Source organism: Patiria miniata, unplaced genomic scaffold (genome assembly GCF_015706575.1).
Source record: "Patiria miniata isolate m_02_andy unplaced genomic scaffold, ASM1570657v1 HiC_scaffold_7, whole genome shotgun sequence".
Taxonomy (NCBI): domain Eukaryota; kingdom Metazoa; phylum Echinodermata; class Asteroidea; order Valvatida; family Asterinidae; genus Patiria; species Patiria miniata.
Window position 1 is genome coordinate 11,114,785 of NW_024037074.1, and position 12,784 is coordinate 11,127,568.

The following is a 12,784-nucleotide window of genomic DNA, read 5'->3' on the forward strand; positions in this document are numbered from 1 at the left end:
GCGCGTGTGCGTCGTGTCAACACTTGCGCGCACCCATTCACGGATTCGCCCAATTACAAACCAACTTCAAACGGAAATTTCCAAAAACTAGTCACTTGACGCATCTTTGGAAATGGCCTTCTTTTGTTGTTTTCTTCAAAATGACAGCATGCCAGAAAAAATCATTTCGCAGGGAGTTTATTGCCATTACTATTTTTAAACCAAGTAAGCTTTTCAACGATAATTTCGTCAGTTTAACATTTTGGATAACTGCAAAAAAATGATTTACTATTCCTTTAAACACTAGTGGAATGAAACACAGTGGAATGCGAATTTTCAGAAGCGCAAGTTCGTGGTGTGATTTATCCACAATTCTCAAAAAATTACCAGCGCTGATCACTAACTTGACTTAATCGTTAAGCTACATTTTAAAACAAATTTTATCAAACAACATTATACACAAATGGGTCAATTCAAACAGAACACTTGTCGTTGTATTGTCATTTTGTCATTGCCATTGTGTATTGTAGAGATCTTAGACAATATTTTAATATTCACATTTCTACTATTTCAAATGCACCCTTCACTTTGGACCCGTCACTTAGCCTATATAAATTCCTCTGGTTCAGTAAGGCCGGTGATTTTATAGAATTACAGTGGAAAGAGATTGACAACTGAGTGTTGTAATTGCATTCATGTCAGCGGAAAAGATGGCCGCAATATAATTCACTGGCTCGACATCCTGGAGAAAGAGTTCGACAAAAGCTTTGTCGACCTGGATATCCTGCTTGGGGAGATCGACCCGGACCAATGCGAGATCACCTACGAAGGCAGGCGGAAGATGACGGCCCTCAGGGCCGCTTTCGCCCAGCTTTGCCACAAGGGGGGCAAATCAACAACGGTTGTTGGGGCGGGGGTTGATGATGCCATCTGACCACGGAGGCCTTGTTCAAACAGGTATACTATAGACATTAGATGTCTATGGTATACATATACGTGACAGTAGCAGCATTTAACGCCAATTTCTATTTAGTATGAACTGAAATATTTATACGGTTTGTAATTGTTGGTGGGCAGGCAGTATGAGCACAACGCCCGAAAAGTGGGGAATTTTGTTCCCCCTTCCAACGGGATTATTATATAATAATATAAGCTGATTTAATGTAAGCTGACTGAAAGATCCATGACGAGATGTACTTTAGAATTTGTCGATGGCGTCCCACATAGCTTTAGTTTGATTCATGGCCAGCGGATCGTTGCTGTAGTCCAGACTGTCCGCCTCAAACATACCAACACCGCGTAGGTCTTCCGCCCGGGCGTAGTCGTAGCGCAAGGCGAGACTGGCCGGGTCGTCGTACCAGAGCTCGTGGGTTTGCCCCGAGGCATCCTGGGAAATATTCAAAACACATGTGACTTCTGTGTCATTTTCTCGGAGCCTTACAATTATGTATTGGTGCGTTTATTGAAAAGAATGCAGGCCTACGTTTCAACTGCAATTACATTTTAGACTTTTTCATTGAATTTGTACTTCATGATATAGACAGACGATATATTGACGGAATTTTCATGACGTCATTATAACAGGCATGAGCTAACTGCTGTTCAAATAAGCAATCACGACATTTGGTATATATTTACATTATGTGGGTTGTTTGAAGATGGAAAGCTCGCGGATTTTTACCTAACAAGCTGGCAAACTGTCAAAACAGCTGGTCAACCAGTATTAATATGCACAGCCATCATTGAACTATATTTATATATATAAATAAGGTGGTGACGCAATGAATACTGTGCATTCAATTAAGGTTCAACACACTACTCTTATACCAAGTGATAGGCGTCCATGAAGATATGAACTCACTAACAGTGGGCTCAAGGTACGCTCAACTTCTTTTCGAAAACAGAATGAAATAGGACACAAACCTTGTAATTAAAGTAGGGCGACTGGAAAAGCTCGCTAAACAAGCGGCCAGTTGAGGATTTCGGAAGTAGCTTCATAATGTCTTTGTATTGAATCTGCGTGACTGACCCAGAACCAACTCCAGGTTTCGAGAGGGTCAGAGTTCTGTTGACAAGGCATACGTCGTCCTGAAAATAAGAATGAAACACGACATCTAGAATGCAGGCAAAAATAGGGGAAGAAGCTCGCTACAAACTAAAAATCAATCTCAATACATTGAATCAAAACCACCGCTGTAACATCAAACACAATTAAGTGGCAATTAAGGAAGGAAATTTAACTTCACCAAAAAAATTAACATTCTACCCGATGGAAGGCGACCACTGAATGGTCGGAATCTCGAGGTCAAGACGCAATCTTGTTTTGAATAACATTAATTGCCATTTCTGGACCATCGACTAGTTAAAACCTAAATTGATGATAATCACCAAAAACTGGTGTTTTGAGATCTCGGAATTGTCTTTCTTACCGGCAAAAGCTCCACGCACGGACAATCGTAGCCGTACCACGGGACACCAAGCACCATCTTGCTGCTAGGTACCCCATATACAACCTTGAGCAAATCCACACCTGAACATTACAAAATAATTCAGACACACGAAAAACATCAATTCGAAATATTTAAAGGAATAGTTTGTTCCGTTCCGTAGATGACTGAATATCACAGCTTTAACCAATATTGTCCCACTCCGTTTATGAAAACTGTTAGGTCAACCTGGGGTTCTGTCTATGACAGGTGCCCTTTTATGTCCTTTTATGTAATTGAATGTACAAAAATGTTCCATTCTGCCTTTAATACACAATGTGATCATCCTATGCAAAATTTACCACAGGATCTTTCTTTCAAATACAGGATTGCTTTTTCAACAGGAAGTAGTCGTGGCTTATGGAAAACAGTTCCAAAAAGCAGAAGTCGACTGTACGAAAACGTCCATTCTTTCAACTTTATTTATACTTCTATAATGGTTGTTTCAAAATAGCGGAGTGAAAAAGAAGCCACTGTTAAAAGTTTTGTATTCAACTCACCAAATTTGATGACAGAAAGCGGAGAGTTGGGCAAAGCCACCGGCCCAGCCGCGAGAAAGTCGTAGTCCATCAGAAAAAGGAAGTCACATGCTTCGGCCAAGGCTGTGTAGTCGTAGCAACGGCCGAGTAAGAAGCAGTCTGGTACCCCGGCTATGTCAAAAGTTATCTTGGAAGAAAATTACAGTAGGTTTAAAACGAACCCGAAAATAATTGTCGTCTATTATACAAACCGGAGTAATTGTGAAATTTTGTACTGGTGGGCTCATAGGTGTCGCGGGGGGGGGGGCGCAAAGGGGGCGGGCCCTGGAAAAGCACGCATCCATGGAGTCGAGCGCTTTTTTTTTGCTATCAGCTCATCCAAAGTTGGAGACCATAATGATGTTCTGTCAAGACTTTGGTATCTCGAATCTCGACGTCGCCATATTCACAGCTCTTTACTATCATAGGGCAAAAAGTATGCAATTCATACATACCTGGGCATTTGGATTGTAGGCTTTGAAGGCCTGCGCCGTCTCCTTGACCAAATCGACTACGTAATGCGCATGCTCAGTGGAGACTTCGTATTCGATATCAAAGTTCACGCCGTCCATGTGCCAGCTCTTAGCCTGGGCAACCTGTTGCTGTATCCATGCAGTGCGGGCAGCGGGATTCGTCAGGTTAGCTGCTGGATACACAACTAAATAGAGAGTGGCAAATGAATGACTGTCAAGATTATGTCGATTGTAGTATTCAGTAAACTCAGTTTTGCACTTCAAGGCGCTCCATACAAAATAGATCGAACGTTTGAAATAAAGGTCGCGGGTCAGGCGGCCTATCTGCGTCAAGCAACACAAATCTTTGTGTGCAGTGTTCATGTTATTCAAAGTTTGTCGATCAATATCAGCCACATGTTCATGCCTACAACCATCACCGTTTTATGAAACAAATCTTAGTCTTTCAAAATGGTTAGATTTTTAAAGACTTTTTAATATGCACTACCACGAGGGCGCTATAGGGTCCACCAAAGCCCAAACCATATCACACCCTCCCAATATAGCCTCCAAAAAGCTCATAGGCCTCAGATGTGTTTTAATTAATTATCATTTGACACAGTACTGTAGTATCAGAATAGATTGTAGACATTGTAATGTGTTCAGTATTGTTGTGTGAATACGGTCTTATGATTTTTGGTCCCGTTTCAGAAAAAAAATAGGGTTTTTATATAGTATTTATCGGAGTACCTGCTAAGACAATCCTGGCCCCCTTGGAGTGGGCGTGGCACATGAGTTTCGGATCGTACTTGATGAACATCCCCACTGTGGTGATTTTCGACCAATCGTATTTCTGCCAGTTGCTGTCTTCCACAACGAAAGCGAATAGCTGTAAAATTGCAATAATATTCTTCGATTAGGTCGGACCAAATCATTACAAATCGTGTGTGTGTGTGTTACTGAAAGGGCACTATAATATTTATGTAATTGCTTGTCCTTCTCTCACTTTGTGCCAATAAACTAATTATCATTTTGTTACCAATTAAAACAATTACATAATGTACTACTAGGCATGTAATAATTCCCTAGTCATTACTATAGCACTTGGATGTGGCATGACAGAGAGAAATACACCAGCATTTCTGAACACATAATACCGTCCGCTTTCATTATTATTTCGGCAACTTTTACCACTTAGGGGGAGAATTGGGTTTGGGGTGTTTTGAGAGGGGCACAAATGCTTCCAAAGACACTTAATTCCCACACCACTCCAATTGTTTCAGGTTATAGTACGGCAATGTTTGAAATAAAATTTCGGGAATCTGTTGGCCAGAACCATGCAGGAATAAAATGTAGGGGCCTATGCATAACTTGAATGTAACAAATCATAGGACCTTATACCATTCTGACCCCTATTATAAAGTTACCTCTTTCCGTGGCGGTGTTGTGATCAGCTCACATTGCGACGGGTCGGTGCACGGGCAGTCCGCCTCGACCGGCGCGGTGGCACCGTGCCGTAGACACAGGCAGAGCAGCCATAGTGCCGGTAGAATACCACTCAAAACGCGCAAATGACGGCCTGAAACCATTTTGCGAGCCCAGTTGTGTGGACTTGCAGTGTAACTACCCAGAATTACCTTCGAAGTGAAGTTAATGCTTCAGAGTTCAATCATTATTTGAACAGTATACGCCGACTATCAAAATTCCCCCAAAATATGGACGCCTTCTCTTAACTCGTGACCAAAGTTCCTGTAGCGCCGCTTGCTCGTGACATCGATCGTTCTATTTGCTTTGCAAGATATACAGTTGAACCATCAAAGTGGGCTGAACTTTTGTTACTTTGTATTATAACATTAATTATGTTCCTTGTTCATTGTAAGCTTCTTCACATAATTTTCAGGACAGCCTGTTAAAGACATTCCCGTGGCATCTCTCTAAATTGTACGGTGACTTTAACATACTTATAGAGCACGTGTACCGTTTACTTTTTACAGCACAACAATGGCACGAACTTTTTAGTCTGCCAAAACAAATGAGGACTTTGGTCAAGTTGGCTTTCTACCGATATATGGTGACAGTGTCCAGATTGGGTTGAATCAACTCTTTTCAGAGTTAATTTGAGATCCCCTTAGCTGACCCCTGACCCCTACACTCGTTTCAAGCACTCTACCAAAGGGCAGGATCTTCGAGCTCTATTTATGATATTTCTTGGACACGGATTGCTTTGCGATTACTTCCCATGAGTTTGTTCAAGGGAATAGCTTTTATCCTTTCGCTCGTCCCCACCGCCCTCCTCCCAAGGGCGCTGGTGGTGGCTAAGTCGCTTGTACACAAATCTCTACCGAAACGCAATGCATTGTGGGCAGCTTACTGCGAGAGGGCGGCACAGAATGCACCTAGGCCTACATCTTGTGTGAAAGGGGCATACACACACGGAAAAACTGTCCCGCGTCTGCAGCGGGCAAACAGTTTGTCCAATGAAAATGAGAACTCGTTGACCAGGCTGGTCATGGGTAAACAAAAACCGTCCAATGAGAACTCGAAGCGATTAGTACCCACTCGTCCTTGGGTTAAGGAGATGAGGGCGAGCGAACTTTCATCAGTGCCGTCAATATGATAACGTCGGTCAGGTGGGAACCAGCGATGTTAATGCGACCAGTGCGCAACCCTTGACGTATGACCCCAAATAACAGCGCCACCAAGCGTCTAAAACGATGATTTGTACTCATTCGTTTTTGTCGTTATTACGTAATTTATTTATTTATGTAAAAAAAACCTACAACACAGAAAAACAGACCTGAACCGGGGCGTTTACTTTCCGTGGAAAAACACCCCCCCCCCCGTTAAAAAAATCCTACAAAACCAAACATTCTCAAAATGTCTGTCATGTGCAACCGGTGCATCACAGGTATAATCACAGAGCAAGAAATTTAATAACTTCATTTCTTAATTAAAACAAATTATAAACACCTTCTGAATTTTTGATTTACAAAACAAGTTTAAAGTTTTCAATTGTTCAATAAAACATTAAAATGTTTGTCATTCTTTTGGATATTAAAAAGCTTCTACCCTTGATTACTTCGGACAATATTCTAAAGGAAGAGGTAAGGCCCAGTAAGGCCGGTGATTTTTATAAAATTACAGTGGAAAGAGATTGACAACTGAGTGTTGTAATATGCATTCATGTCAGCAAAAAAAATGGCCGTAATAGAATTCACTGGCTCGACATCCTGGAGCAAGAGTTCGACAAAAGCTTTGTCGACCTGGATATCCTGCTCGGGGAGATCGACCCTGACCAATGCGAGATCACCTACGAAGGCAGGAGGAAGATGACGGCCCTCAGGGCCGCTTTCACCAAGCTTTGCCACAAGGGGGGTACATCAGCAACGGTTGTTGGGGCTGGGGTTGATGCCATCTGACCACGGAGGCCTTGTTCTAACAGGTGTACTATAGACATTAGATGTCTATGGTATACACATACGTGACAGTAGCAGCATTTAACGCCAATTTCTATTTTAGTATGTACTGATATAGTTATACGATATGTAATTGGTGGTGGGCGGGTCGTGTGAGCATAACGCCCGAAAAGTGGGGACATTTTGTTCCCTCTTCCCACGGGATTATTATGCTGAATTAATGTAAGCTGACTGAAAGATCCATGACGAGATGGACTTTAGAATTTGTCGATGGCGTCCCACATAGCTTTAGTTTGATTCATGGCCAGCGGATCGTTGCTGTAGTCCAGACTGTCCGCCTCCCACATACCAACACCGCGTAGGTCTTCCGCGCGGGCGTAGTCGTAGCGCAAGGCGAGGCTGGCCGGGTCGTCGTACCAAAGCTGGTGGGTTTGCCCCGAGGCATCCTGGGAAAAATTCAAACGCACGTGACTTCTGTGTCATTTTTCTCAGCGAGCCTTACAATTATGTATTGGTAGGTTTATTGATACGAATGTAAGCCTACATTTCAACTGAAATTAGGCCTACATAGAGTTTTTCATTGAATTTGTACTTCATATATGGTAGGTTGGACGATAGTATATTGACGGAATTTTCATGACGTCATAATAACAGGCATGGGCTGAAATCTATTCAAATGTGACATCACGAAATTTGGTCTATATTTACATATGTGGTTTGTTTGAAGATAGTTAGCTTGCGGATTTTTACCTAACAAGCTGGCAAACTGCCAAACAGCTGGTCAACCAGTATTAATATGCAGAGCCATTATTGAACTTTATATATATATGCAAATAAGGTGGTGACGCAATGAATACTGTGCATTCAATTAAGGCTCAACACACTACTCTTATACCAAGTGATAGACGTCCATATACAGAAGGCCTGATATTATGAAGATATGAACTTACTAACAGTGGGCTCAAGGTACGCTCAACTTCTTTTCAAAAACAGAATGAAATGGGAGACAAACCTTGTAATTAAAGTAGGGCGACTGGAAAAGCTCGCTGAACAAGCGGCCAGTTGAGGATTTCGGAAGCAGCTTCATGATGTCTTTGTATTGAATCTGTGTGACTGACCCAGAACCAACTCCAGGTTTCGGGAAGGTCAAAGTTCTGTTGACAAGACATATGTCGTCCTGAAAATAAGAATAAAACACGACATCTAGAATGCAGGCAAAAGGGGAAAGAAGCTCGCTACAAACTAGAAATCATTCTCAATACATTGAATCAAAACCACCGCTGTAACATCAAACATAACTAAGTGGTAATGAAGGAAGGAAATTTGACTTCACCAAAAAAGTTAACATTCCACCCGATATGGAAGGCGCCCACTGAATGGTCGGAATCTCGAGGTCAAGACGCAGTCTTGTTTTGCATAATATTACTTGCCATTTCTGGACCATCGGCTAGTTAAAGCCTAACTTGATGATAATCACCAAAGACAGATGTTTTGAGATCTCGGAATTGTCTTTCTTACCGGCAAAAGCTCCACGCACGGACAATCGTAGCCGTACCACGGGACACCAAGCACCATCTTGCTGGTAGATATCCCATATACATCCTTGAGCAAATCTACACCTGAACATTATAAAATAATTCAGACACACGAAAAACATTCATTCGAAATATTTAAAGGAATAATTGTTCCTGCTCCGTAGATAACTTAATATAACAGCTTCAACCAATCTTTACCTATCGCGAGTTAGCCACGACCCATAGCCAACTCTATGGATTTTTCGAACTTCGAGTTTTGTTTGTTTCAGTTTTTGAACGTTCCGCGTCTATTAGTATATCATATAATTGGCCAATATTTTACAAGCTGATGACGCAAGTAAACCGCGAAAGGTCATCATTGTCCGACTCCGTTTATCATGTTCCGTAAAATGTCAAGCTGAAGTACTGTCTATGACAGGAACCTATATATGCCTTCCGGAATGTAGACTGAACCATTTGCAGCTATCCAAAAAGTAACCGACAAAATTATTGTGAAAAATAGTAATGACAATAAACTTCCTGTGAATTTTTCCCTTTTGGCGAAAAAAAACCCAATAAAAGAAGATCATTGCCAAAAATATGTCAAATGCCACTTTTTTTAAAATTTCGGTAAATACTGCCCTCATACAATTAGGTGAATCTGCAAGTGGGTGCAAGCGAGCAGATTGAGAACCATGTCCCGAGTGCTAATTTCAGGATTTTGTCACGAGAGGGCGCAACTCTGACTTGGAAATTTTGGAATTGGAATCGAGATCCAGATTAGTGTGTATTGTTTGTTCTGTTTTTTCTCAAAATATGCAATATTCACAGAGCTAAAACTTCAGAGCACCCGTCATAATATTTTTATCAATTTTGTTGCTTCAAGCGAAAAATAAACGCACAAAAAAGTTCCTTTCTGCCTTTAATACACAATGTGATCATCCTATGCAAAATTTACCACAGGGTCTCTCTGTCAAATACAAGATTGCTTTTCCAACACGAAGTGGTCGTTACTTTTGGTAAACAGTTACAAACAGTCGACTGTACGAAAACGTGCATTCTTTCAAGTTTATTTTATAATTAATTATGGTTGTTTCAAAACAAAGCGGTGTGGAAAAGAAGCTTCTGTTAAAAGTTTTGTGTACAACTCACCAAATTTGATGACAGAGAGCGGAGAGTTGGGAAAGGCCACCGGCCCAGCCGCGAGTAAGTCGTAGTCCATAAGAAAAAGGAAGTCACATGCTTCGGCCAAGGCGGTATAGTCATAGCACCAGCCCAGTACGAGGCAGGGTGGTACCCCGCCTACGTCAAAAGTTATCTGTGAAGAAAAGTAGGTTTAAAACGAACACGAAAATAATTGCCGTCTATGGTAGCATGGGTGGCATGGGTGGCTTGTGCGTAAAAGTGCTCGCCTGTCACTTCCGTGGCCCTGGTTCGAATCCCGTTCGCGGACCATACATGCCATATGTGAGTAGAGTTGTGCGTTGGTTCTCTCCTCTGCCACAGGGGTTTTTTTTTCTCCGGGCCCACCGGTTTTTCCCTCCGGAAAAATCAAACACTTTTGATCTAGTCTCAGGCTAGCTGTGCTCCGTGTCACAATGGGTCGATGTGGCTGGCTGCCAGAGGCGCCTTTTGTCCTCCGCAATCCAGCTTCTCAGCTGCCAGTAAGGATGATTAGCCTTCAACATTACTATTATCAAATTAGTATTATTATATAAACTGGATTAAGTGGAAAATGTGATATTTTGAACTGGTGGGTTACCAGGTTGTTTGTATACTATAAAAGAGCTTATACACACACTGCCTATAAGTTCCAATAGGTGCTCAATATTGATTTAAAACGTCCATTAGTAGAAAAGTTATGATTAAAGGTAGCCCATGCATGTGGTTAAGTGGAAAGCTGTAATAAACGATCAAATTTGAAGGTCAGGGGTACTTTACTGTCACCAGAAAATTGACGAAAGACCATCAAGAAATACTCTTTATAAGGCATTTTTTGGTTACCCACTATAGCGAGAAATTTAGAAAGGCGGCATGGAAACCCTCTGACACTAGATGGCGCTCGTTGCGATGACCTTTCTGTTTTTCGGACTTTTGTATTTGTTTTTCTTTGCCAATGCTTTTTTCCAAGATCTTCCCTTACATCCCGCCTCCATGGCGCCCATGGTTAGGGATCCACTAAGCTTACTGATGGGTAACGAAATCTCTAGCCCTTTTTCTGGCTATCGGCTCACCCAAGGTTGGAATTAACCATATGTACTGTCAAGACTTTGGCTTCTCGAATCTCGATGTCGCCATTCACAACCATTTACTATCTAGGGCAAAGTATGCAATCCATACACTGCAAAAACTGCCGTGTTAAATTTACACCATTGGTATCTATATAGGACCATCTAGATACCGAATGGTGTTAAATTAACACTACAGTTTTTGCAGTGTACTTCATACCTGGGCATTTGGATTGTAGGCTTTGAAGGCCTGTGCCGTCTCCTTGACCAGATCGACTACGTAATGCGCATCCTCAATGGAGACTGGGTACTCAATGTCAAAGTTCACGCCGTCCATGTGCCAGCTCTTAGCCTGGGCAACCTGTTGTTGTATCCATGCAGTGCGTGCAGCGGGATTCGTCAGGTTATCTACTGGATATATAACTGTAAGAGCAGTGGCAAACGAATGACTGGTTTATGTCGATTGTTGTATTCCATAATATTAGTTTGTACTTCAAGGCGCTCCATACAAAATAGATCCAAAGTTTGAAATAAAGGTTGAGGTTCAGTAGGCCTATATGTGTAAAGCAACCAATATCTTTATGTGTGTGCAGTGTTCATGTTATTCAAAGTTTGTCGATCAATATCAGCCTCATGATCATGACTTTATGCAATACTAAGAGGGCGCTAGGGTCCACCAAAGCCCAAACATAACACACCCTCCCAATATAGCCACCAAAAAGCTCGTAGGCCTCAGATGTTTTATAAATTAATTATCAGTTGACACTGTATAGTAAAGATTGTGGACATGTATTGTATTCAGTTGTATGAATACGGTCTTATGATTCTGGGTTCCGTTTCAGATTTTTTTTGTTTGGGCTAACATGTATCGGAGTACCTGCTAAGACAATCCTGGCCCCCTTAGAGTGGGCGTGGCACATGAGTTTCGGATCGTACTTGGTGTACAGCCCCACTGTGGTGATTTTCGACCAATCGTATTTCTGCCAGTTGCTGTCTTCCACAATGAAAGCGAACAGCTGTAAAGTCGCAATAAAAATTCTTTGATCAGGTCGGACCAAATCAATACAATTAGGGTGTGTGTTTTACTGAAAGGGTACTATAATATTTATGTAATTGCTTGTCCTTCTCTCACTTTGTGCCAATAAACTGATTAACATTTTGTTACCAATTAAAATAATTACATAATGTACTACTAGCGTGTAATAACTCCTTAGTCATAGCACTTGGACGTTGCATAACAGAGAGAAAAATACCAGCATTTCTGGACACATAATACGCTTGCCTTGTCTTTTTTCGGCAACTTTTACCACTTTGGGGAGAATTGGGTTGTTGGTAATTTTAGAGGGGCACATATGCTTCCAAAGACACTTAATTCCCACACCACCCCAAATTTACTCCAGGTTATACGGCAATGTTTGAAATAAAATTTCTTTCGGGAATCTGTGGGCCAAAACCATGCAGGAATAAAATGTAGGGGCCTATGCATAACTTGAATGTAACAAATCATACGAACTTATACCATTCTGAACCCTATTACAAAGTTACCTCTTTCCGTGGCGGTGCCGTGATCAGCTCACATTGCGACGGGTCGGCGCACGGGCAGTCCACCTTGACCGGCGCGGTGGTACCGTGCCGTAGACACAGGCAGAGCAGCCATAGTGCCGGTAGAATACCACTCAAAACGCGCAAACGACGGCCTGAAACCATTTTGCGAGCCCAGTTGTGTGGACTTGCAGTGTAACTACCCAGAATTACCTTCGAAGTGAAGTTAATGCTTCAGAGTTCAATCATTATTTGAACAGTATACACCGACTATCAAAATTCCCCCAAAATATGGACGCCTTCTCTTAACTCGTGACACCGATCGTTCTATTTGCTTTGCAAGATATGAGTAACCATCAAAGTGGGCTGAACTTTTGTTACTTTGTATTATAACATTAATTATGTTCCTTGTTCACTGTAAGCTTCTTCATGATTTTCATGACAGATTTCCTCTTTAGCCTGTTGAAGATATTTTCGGTAACTTGAATATACTTTATTGAGCACGTGTAACGTTTACTTTTTACAGCAGAACAATGGCAAGTTTTTAATCTGCCCAAAAAAATGAGGACTTTGGTCCAGTTGGCTTTCTACCGATATATGGTGACGTGTCCAGATTAGGTTGAATCAACTCTTTTCAGAGTTTATTTGA

At 41.7% G+C, this 12,784-nt stretch overlaps 3 protein-coding genes across 3 annotated transcripts; all 3 read right to left on the reverse strand.

Moving 5' to 3' along the window:
• Positions 1–237: 237 nt before the first annotated feature.
• LOC119744571 (di-N-acetylchitobiase-like) lies at positions 238–5,137 on the reverse strand. Its single transcript, XM_038220556.1, has 7 exons — positions 4,863–5,137; positions 4,186–4,324; positions 3,439–3,641; positions 2,966–3,131; positions 2,409–2,509; positions 1,903–2,067; positions 238–1,366 (listed from the first exon to the last, which is right to left on the reverse strand). The coding sequence occupies exons 1-7, from the start codon at positions 5,022–5,024 to the stop codon at positions 1,178–1,180; spliced, it is 1,125 nt and encodes a 374-aa protein (XP_038076484.1). The 5' UTR covers positions 5,025–5,137; the 3' UTR covers positions 238–1,177.
• A 1,159-nt stretch (positions 5,138–6,296) lies between these two features.
• LOC119744572 (di-N-acetylchitobiase-like) lies at positions 6,297–8,465 on the reverse strand. Its single transcript, XM_038220557.1, has 3 exons — positions 8,370–8,465; positions 7,864–8,028; positions 6,297–7,297 (listed from the first exon to the last, which is right to left on the reverse strand). Exons 1-3 carry the CDS (start codon positions 8,424–8,426, stop codon positions 7,109–7,111), a joined length of 411 nt encoding a protein of 136 aa, XP_038076485.1. The 5' UTR covers positions 8,427–8,465; the 3' UTR covers positions 6,297–7,108.
• Positions 8,466–8,795: 330 nt separating this feature from the next.
• On the reverse strand, positions 8,796–12,369 carry LOC119744955 (di-N-acetylchitobiase-like). Its single transcript, XM_038221179.1, has 5 exons — positions 12,139–12,369; positions 11,471–11,609; positions 10,814–11,016; positions 9,518–9,683; positions 8,796–8,848 (listed from the first exon to the last, which is right to left on the reverse strand). Exons 1-5 carry the CDS (start codon positions 12,298–12,300, stop codon positions 8,796–8,798), a joined length of 723 nt encoding a protein of 240 aa, XP_038077107.1. The 5' UTR covers positions 12,301–12,369.
• Positions 12,370–12,784: the final 415 nt, after the last annotated feature.